General features: G+C 53.7%; 1 protein-coding gene across 1 annotated transcript; it reads right to left on the bottom strand.

Annotated features, from left to right (window-relative positions):
* Positions 1 to 356: 356 nt before the first annotated feature.
* On the bottom strand, positions 357 to 7,766 carry STAR (steroidogenic acute regulatory protein). The gene is made up of 7 exons (XM_012762967.2): positions 7,642 to 7,766; positions 6,143 to 6,256; positions 5,728 to 5,855; positions 4,383 to 4,541; positions 4,066 to 4,250; positions 3,383 to 3,476; positions 357 to 2,526 (listed from the first exon to the last, which is right to left on the bottom strand). Exons 1-7 carry the CDS (start codon positions 7,703 to 7,705, stop codon positions 2,413 to 2,415), a joined length of 858 nt encoding a protein of 285 aa, XP_012618421.2. The 5' UTR covers positions 7,706 to 7,766; the 3' UTR covers positions 357 to 2,412.
* Positions 7,767 to 9,006: the final 1,240 nt, after the last annotated feature.

The following is a 9,006-nucleotide window of genomic DNA, read 5'->3' as shown; positions in this document are numbered from 1 at the left end:
GTGTTTTTGCCGCCACTGCCTATCCTGCTTAGCAGCCGACTCGTCCCGGGCCCACAGTGCGCACTCTCCAACGGTCTGAGGGACAGTGAAATGGCCTCCTGTTTAAGGAGTTTGAGGAGTCCTGTTCTAGATCATCAGAGTTTGAGGGTGTGGTTATTGAGAGGAAGTTGGAGGTAAATCCTTTGTAATATTAATATATAAGTTGTACATATGCCCACTCTCCATCTAAATTATAAAGTTGGGTTTTTGTGCATATTTGGTTCTCATAATCAGAGGTTATAGAAATAATGCTGTTCTTATTTAAAGTTCATATCCAAAAGCATGTGTTTTAATAAGGTTCATTTGAAGGGCTCAGAGAATACTTATTTTTCATATACTCCTATGTAAAACAGTTTCTATAATCAGATCATCAGTGACAACTTGCTTTATTTATTCCAATGTAAAATTAAACAAGTGGGAAAATATCTCCACAGAGACCACAAAGACACAGTTGTGTAGTTTAAAGGAGGTAAATCATGATCCAGTGAATGGGTATTTGTCGAAAGCCCATTTCTTCACCATCAGCCTGTTCTCTTAAAACTAGAGTATATGTTCCTTCAACACATCTTTAAGAGAGTCACAATTTTCTCTTAGCTGGTGGTGGATGGTAGTTCTGTTCTAGAAATACTTCTCTACAACTGTCTACTCTCAACTTCGAGGCTCCTGGATGAACACTTTTATCCATGACAAAAATAGACTCTTCTAAGAAATAATCAGAATAAATTATAATAAATACCTCTATCAGTTGCAAAATTTTAATACCTAAATAAATACCAGCATTCCTACTACTGCTATTTTGCTTAGTAAGCTAGAGCTCTGTTTCCAGTTGGTGTAAATCATCAACGCTATGAAAATTAGAATGGTAAAGCGTTGGGTGGTAATGGTGATTTTTTTTTATCCTACTTAACATATTTTAGCAAAGTCATCCCATCCCAATTTATATTTTAAAGTGTAAGTTCTCTGAATCCTGGGAAAAGGAATTTACTATCACTTTTTCATTACCCCTTCTTCCAGCCATTTCTCCAAAAATAGTAAAATTTTAACCAATTCAAGCAAGGGAGTTGGTAACCCAAGCCCAGTTGACAGCTGTGAAATTCTAACTAATTGGCATCATAAATAATAGATATGTTAAATTTATCTTAGTAACTTCATTCTCTCCTTTGGTACCATCCTTCTTTTTAATTAGGTAAATAAAAATTATCAGTTATAATTTAATCTTCCTAGCCCATTAATCAGGTTATAGAGTTCTTTTAAGAACTGACTGAAGTTTGTGCTTATCATGGAAATTACATTTTTATGAAGAATTCTGGTAACAGATTCTAAATAATTAAGTGACATAAAGCTCTAGTAGTTTCTTTTAATGAGCTACAGGATTTAGTTTAATTAAAAGCTTTATCCTTGGCTGGGCACACTGGTTCATACCTATAATCCTAGCACTCTGGGAGGATTGCTTGAGCCCAGGAGACCAGCCTGAGCAAGAGCAAGACCCCATCTCTACTAAAAATAGAAAAATTAGCTGGATGTGGTGGCGTGCGCCTATAGTCCCAGGGAGGCTGAGGCAGGAGGATCGCTTGAGCACAGGAGTTTGAGGTTGCAGTGAGCTACGATGACGGCCACTGCACTCTACCTGGGGCGACGGAGAGAGTATCTACCTTAAAAAAAAAAAAAACTTCCGGGACTACTCTAGTATGAAGTTGTAATCTAAGAGTAGAATTTTAAAGCAGGTCCAGACTAATGTTTTTGTGTTAATTATGACTCTTTATTCTGACTGGTGCTTAGGGAAGAAGTAGAGAAGCCAGTCTAACAATTAGTTTTATAGTTTTCCATGGAGAAAACTTGGGCTATATTTCTAGAAGGTGCCTGCTGCGGGCAGTTGCTTGCTCTTTAGTGTAGCTCTGTAGCTACTTGGTGGAGGAGCAGAGGGTTGCTGGAGCCTCCTTTGCGAGACTCCGCTTTGTCCGCACGTACTGCTGCAGGGAAGAGCATTCTTGGGCCCATGAAACAAAATTTCCCAGTCCCTGTAGTTAACATCCTCCGCATCCACTGCCAGCCATTAGCATGTTTAAGAGGTTTTAGGTGAACTTGTAAGGGCCCAGAAAAAAGTTGCACAAATATTTTAGGAGCCTTAACCTTCTAAGGCTCCTGAACAGCTAATGTGTGAATGAAGTTACCTCTTTATCTAAGAGCCTCATCCTTATTTTCTTGGCACGAAAACCATCACCTGTCTGAGTCAGCCCTAGTATCATACTCCACCCACCCCATCCACTGTCGCCAGGTGGAGATCTGAGACAGATGTGCAGGCTTCCTCGGGGATTGTCCTAACGTGCACACAAACCAGTGCAGCTGGGCACAGTGGCAGCAGCAGGTTGGTCTTCAACACCTGGCTTCATGGGCAGGGCTGGACTCCAGATGCTTGCGCAGGTGGTTGGCAAAATCCACCTGCGTCTGTGATAGGACCTGGTTGATGATCGTCTTTGGCAGCCACCCCTGCAACAGAAGATAGAATTTGACCATCTGGGGGTGACGCTGCACCCTAGACACCTTTGCACCCTGACACGAACTTAGGTTGCGTGGAGCTTGGTCTTCAGCTCTGTTTATAGATGCAACCTTGGAGTTGACGGGAGTCAAGGGCTGGGGGACTCCACTGCTGCCCTGGGGTCCGGACAGCAACAAGCACAAGCTTTGCTGTTAAGACAGATTTCATTCCTATCGTGAGCTGTGTGACCCTAGGCAAATTGCATCACCCTTCTCCCACTTAAGCTCTCTGGGCCTGAATTTCCTTCTTTCTAAAATGGTAACTACCGGCCGGGCATGGTGGCTCACGCCTGTAATCCTAGCACTCTGGGAGGCCGAGGCTGGCGGATTGCTGAAGGTCAGGAGTTCGAAACCAGCCTGAGCAAGAGCGATACCCCGTCTCTACTATAAATAGAAAGAAATTAATTGGCCAACTAATATATATAGAAAAAATTAGCCGGGCATGGTGGCACATGCCTGTAGTCCCAGCTACTCGGGAGGCTGAGGCAGGAGGATCGCTTGAGCCCAGGAGTTTGAGGTTGCTGTGAGCTAGGCTGACACCACGGCACTTACTATAGGCTGGGCAACAGAGTGAGACTCTGTCTCAAAAAAATAAATAAATAAAAATAAAATGGTAACTACAGAATTGAGCTTCGCTGTGAGAGCTGAGGGCTTTTGAGAGGTGCAGTAGCAGTTAGGCTGTCACTCAAGTCCCTTCCCTGCCCAACCACCCGTGATTCTGTCAAAGTGGAATAGGGTTCCTCTGTCCCCTGTGGGAAGGGCAGAGTGTTCTCACTGCCTCCCCCGAGCCGCCCCCACGCCCCCGCACCTTGAGGTCAATGCTGAGCAGCCAGGTGAGTTTGGTCTTTGAGGGACTTCCAGCCAGGGGACGGAGCACCATGCAGGTAGGACCGTGCTCAGCTCTGGCAAATGAAGAGAAGTCACATCAGGACAATTTGAGTTCTCTCCTACGCTGACTAGTTAAACTAGCCACATTTCTAGAGCACCTTGTCTTTTTTCTAAATTTCGTCAGGGACGTGCCCTCTGCCAAGGGTATTATTAACAGGTGGCATGGCTACTAGCTCATGAGAACAAACATGGCTGTCGCTGGAGTGGAACCTGGAGGCCCGGTGTACCCTCTCATTGCTAGATCACAGAGGGTTGGGGAAAGGATTCGGGGTGGTGGCTGGGGCCTTGGGAACTTGGGGAGCCTCAAGGTCCCAAGTGGTATGGGCGACTGAGCATACCAGCTGAAGCTTTCTGCCCTGCTCTTGCTTCAGGAAATGACCAAGGTTCTCAAACTTTGGAAGGGTCAAGATAAACTGGCAGTTGAAGTAGGGCCAATCTCGTCCCTCTCCCCTACTTTGTAAATTAGAATGTTCTTTTGTACAAGGAAGCCGCCCAGGGTAGGAACCAAGGGGCGGTTTCTTGGCGCCAGGGGTTCAGCCCGTCCATGCTCGCGGGAGTGCCTGTGTTAGCAGAGGGGAGTTCCGAGCCTGCTGCCTGCGTTACCTGATGACGCCTTTCTGCTCAGGCATCTTCCCGAATTGTGTGGCCATGCCAGCCAGCACGCAGGTGGAGCCCCGGCGCTTGGCACAGCGCACGCTCACAAAGTCGCGCGGCCCCACCAGGTTTCCTGCTGCTTCTGCAGCCAGCTCGTGGGTGATGACCGTATCTTTTCCAATCTTCTGCAGGACCTGCCGGGCCACAGGGAGCAGAGCCACTGCTCAGCCAGTGCTGGGGCTAAGCACCACCCACAGCTGGGGGGCCCCTTGGCCCGCCACTCAGGCTGGGTTCTCCTGGGACACCCACACCTGGCCTTAGCTCACCTTGATCTCCTTGACATTCGGGTTCCACTCTCCCATCGTCTCCATGCGATCCACAAGCTCTTCATAGAGCCTCTCCACGGGCTGGTCCACCACCACCTCCAACCGGAACACCTTGCCCACGTCCGGGACCACTTTGCTCAGCACCTTGTCCCCATTCGCCTGTCAGGGAGAGAAAGGAGCCCCGGGGTACAGGTGAGAGAAAAATACTCTCAGCCTAGAAATCTTAGACAACAGCAGCCAGGGTGTGTGTGGGGGGAGCGGACAGCAAAAGGAACTCCAAGGCAAACGTGAGGACGCCTGAACTCGGTCTGACTGAGGCGGCAGTCCCTGCTGCCGCGGCCTTGTCCATCTGCTGAAGCCTGGGGGAGGTGACCTGCTGCCCTCGGGCCTTTTTTGTTGGTGGCAAGTGTTGGTGGCATGGTTAGGCCCAATTGGAAAAACCCGTATTTGACTTGAGAAGCTCAAAGATCCTGAGAGACATGCCTGGGAGTGGGAACAGTCTGGCCTACAATCAGCCTGATTATACATGGACTTACACAACCAGCTTAATTATACACAGGCTGATGGGTAAGAGCTTAGAGATTTGTTGTAGTTCAGTACTGCTTTTCACATCAGCAGGACGTGGGGCCAGAGAAGGTCAGTGGTTTGCCCGGGGACCCTTAGCTAAGAGTGGTGCCAGCCCAAATCCTAGGTTTCTTGAGTCCTGAACCAGTAGTCCGTTAACTCCATTACTCTGAGAACTTGGGGAAGGAGAGGTTTTGCCTGAACTTTGGGTAACAGGCAGCGTGTCAGATTTGGCTGAAGATAAAGCCACCGAAGTCTCCAGCAGCAGAGCCACTGGCCTTTACCACATGCCTTGTTACTGGCTCCCAGCAAGGGGCAGTGCCCAGGAGCAGAGAACCCCGGAAGGCCTTGGGTCCCTTTTAGCCCGTCCCTATTGCAGGGTGGGCCCAGTCGCCCCTGTGAGCTTAGCCATGAGGTGGGCTGAACAGCACAGACAACGCACCCGGGCACTGTGGGGCTTCTTACCCAGGGTGACGCTGCCTCTAGTGCACGTGGAGTCTCCATTGCATGGTCTCTGCTAAGTGGGTGGACAGTGTATTTGGAGGGGAGCTAAGGATTCCGGGGTAACGTTTCTCAAGCAGGAGGCTCCAAGACGCCTTTCAGGGGGTGGTGGTGTATCCGAAGATACATTCTTGGGAGGGAGTTCTCAAGTTCAAACTGCCCCCGGCCGGGCCCGTGACTGCTGCCTGAGGCAGGAATTCAGAGGAGAGCAGTGACCCTGGCCGGCCTTGACAGTGGCAGCAGAATGGTGAGGAACTGCAGCCTTCACACCTGCGCTCACCTGCTGGGTCTCCTTCTTCCAGCCCTCCTGATTGCTGAGGATGTCCAAGGCCGTCTGCATGGCCTCCTCCCCCTGCCGAAGGTAGGCCAGCTCCTGGTCGCTGTAGAGAGTCTCTTCCAGCCGAGAGCCTGGCACGCAGTGAGGAGAGAGAGGGCCCTTCTAGTCTCCCAGCCTCCCGCCAGCTCTCGCCCCTTTGATCTCTGGATCTGCTCTTTCCTCTGAAGAGGAGACCAAAGCCACAGGGCCCAGCCTGCAGGTCAAGGTGACAGGGAGGGGATCTGGCCTTGAGGAACTCTAGCATGACAACATCTCTAAGGGAGGGGGCGCAGGAGGGGGGCCGGAGCCACGTGCACAATATTCGAACACCGTGCACAATATTCGAACACCGGGAGCCAGCAGAAGCCCCGGCACTTACCAAGCAGAGAGCTCCGCCGCCGAACCTGGTTAATCCAGGTGCCAGGGCTCGGGCCCCCCAGGGCCCTCCGGTTCAGCTCCTGGCCAATGGCCAACACAGCTTGCTGCCTCAGCCCTGCAGGGAGGGAAGAAGCGGCCGTCAGACCATCCCACCCCCTCAGCTTGTCACAGACAGGGATGCTTGCTTGGAGACATGGAGACGGCAGTGACTTGCTGAGGAACACACAGGTTCCTAGCAGAGACCTGAACTAGGGCCAGGTCCCCAACTCCTGGTGCTTGCGCCCAGAAACTGGCTTCCATCGGGCCTGGTCGGCCTGGCCCCGCCTGGAGACGGGCTGCACCGGAGCCTGCTGGAGTTTCTCTCCTTTTGTCCCAACAACCAGCAGGGAAAACACTACTGCAGAAGGAGAATAAAACCCGCCCGAGGCCAGTGGCCGGTGCGGTGGCTCACGCCTGTAATCCTAGCACTCTGGGAGGCCAAGGAGGGCAGATTGCTCGAGGTCAGGAGTTCGAAACCAGCCTGAGCAAGAGCGATACCCCGTCTCTACTAGAAATAGCCAGAAATTAATTGGCCAACTAATATACATAGAATAAATTAGCCGGGCATGGTGGTGCATGCCTGTAGTCCCAGCTACTCGGGAGGCTGAGGCAGGAGGATCGCTTGAGCCCAGGAGATTGAGGTTGCTGTGAGCTAGGCTGACGCCACGGCACTCACTCTAGCCGGGGCAACAAAGCGAGACTCTGTCTCAAAAATAAATTAATTAATTAATTAATTAAAAAAATAAATAAAACCCGCCCCTGAGGTCCGAGAATGCTTGCCACCTCCACTGGTGAGTCCCGTCGATTTAGTGAGGACAGCCCGGCCACCAGCCACGGCTCTGCCCAAGCACGGGGCCGTCTAAACCGCAGCTGATTCAGCCCAGTGCGAGTGCAAAGGGCTTGTCTGGGTTGGTCTGTGTGCCTCTCAGTGGTAGCAGGGGATTGCCTCAAATGACTTGGAGTCCTAATCAGCTCTACAAAAGTGGCCTCTCGTCGCTGGTCCCCACCTCTTGCTGGCTGCACAGAGATGACCAGACGGCCCTGCCTCACCCACTTCTCTCCTTGCCCGGCCCCCGCTGTCTTTCCCCCACGCCTCCCCGTCCCTTTCTTTTCTAGCCCCCCTCCTGCTTGTCGGAGTCAAGACTGACTCTGCCTCTCCCACACTGGGCCAGACCTTCCTGCCTCCTGCGGCCCAAGCCTGGCCCAGCCCTGAAGGGGAAGGCAAATCAGCAATAGTTCAAGGAAGACTGGCGCCCTGGCGGGGAGACTAGAGATTGCAGAGTCTTGAAGGGACATCTGAATGTCCTGCCCAGTTCCTCAGGTGGGGAAACTGAGGTCTAGAGGGAAGAGACTTGCCAGGCCCCCCCCCATGAGGCGCAACGTGGGGGGCCTACCCCCCAACCCCGGTACTTTTCCCCGCCCATGTTGCCTTAGAGCCCCTGGTGAGGCAGGGGGACTCACCCTTCATGTTGCGCACGTGTCTGTAGGAGCTCCCCGCGCACAGCTTAAACGTTGCCAGCAGCATGGTGCGCGGCCGATGGGGCAGTGGCCGGGCTGCCGCTGCTGCCTTTGCACCTTGCTGTCAGGGCTCCTCAAGGTCCGCCCCTGGGTCCTGCGTTTTAAATGTCCCCAGCTGAAGGCTGTGCTTCATCACCGGGAGATAAAAAAGCCATCACTCACTGCGCAGAGGAAAGGGTCAAGGGTAGAGCGATTGCCTCACACTGCAGCTTTGGCCATTTGGGGGCGGGGGGGGGGGCGGTTTGCGCAGGAAGGAAGGGCGCGGGTGGGCTGGCCCGAGAGGCCGGGGAGAAGAGCGCTTGGCGGCAGGCGCGCATGGCGGGTCTCGAGGTTGACAGTGCCCACTCCAGATGTAACGGGCGGAGAGCCGAGGCGTTAAAACACACGGGGTGCTGCTGGGTGTTCGGCCCAGTCTTTGCACTTTGGGGACCATGGTGCTAAGGGAGGACCGAGAGTCGCCCCTGCGGTCCTCACCCACTGCCACCCAGGCGCACGGGGGCAACGAGCTCCAAGCCTGCGCGCCCGGCCCTGATGAAGTCTTCGGGTCCCCTCAGGTGTGCCCCCAGGCTGCGACATTGGGGACAGGGAGAACTGCGCTAGACCCAGGCCTCGCCGCCTGTGTGGGAGAGCTCTGGGTCCTGCCCCCACCACCTGGGGGCGGGGCGGGGGGGGGCCTAAACAGGGGAGCCGCAGTAGGGCCCCCCCACTCTCCCTCCAGACGGGATGAAAGGCCAGGCCCGGGGCCAGAGCCCACGTGGGGCAGGCGAGCCCCCGTTTCCACCTGGGTGGGAGGGTGGGGGTCTTGTGAGGCTGGAGCCTCCGGCCTGTCCCCAAGGCCCAGTGCAGCCCCTCCCCTGTGGGGCTCCCTTGACCCCCACACCTTCTGGGGTGGCCCGTTCCTCTGACCGTCGGTGGCACTGGGGGATGTATCTCAGGCCCTGTGTCTCTGGTGGCCCTTGGGTCCACTCGTCTCCACGGGTCATTATCTCTGCGTCCACTTCCCTCCTCAAGCCCCATCCCGCCCTCAGCCCTCGGCTCCAGTGGGGACACGAGGGACTCCTATTCCCTCGTCACCGAGCAACCAACGTGGGAAGCAGCTAAGGGTGCAGGGGCGTCTTTTGGCCTAGGAAACCTGCTCGTAGGCATTGGTTCCCACCCTCGAGGAAGGAGGGAGGCTTGGCACCTGGAGGTGAAGGCCCAGGTCCTCTGCCTTTCTGGGGGAGTGCGGTGGCCTGCTCCCCACCGGCTGTCCCCGTGCATGTGCGCCCTCGGCACGTGTGTGCACAGCACACCTGACCGCGGGGTGGG

This window comes from Microcebus murinus, chromosome 24 (assembly GCF_040939455.1).
Source record: "Microcebus murinus isolate Inina chromosome 24, M.murinus_Inina_mat1.0, whole genome shotgun sequence".
NCBI classification, from domain to species: Eukaryota; Metazoa; Chordata; class Mammalia; order Primates; family Cheirogaleidae; genus Microcebus; species Microcebus murinus.
The sequence above is the reverse complement of the archived record's forward strand: the minus strand, read 5'-3'. Positions and strand labels throughout refer to the sequence as shown.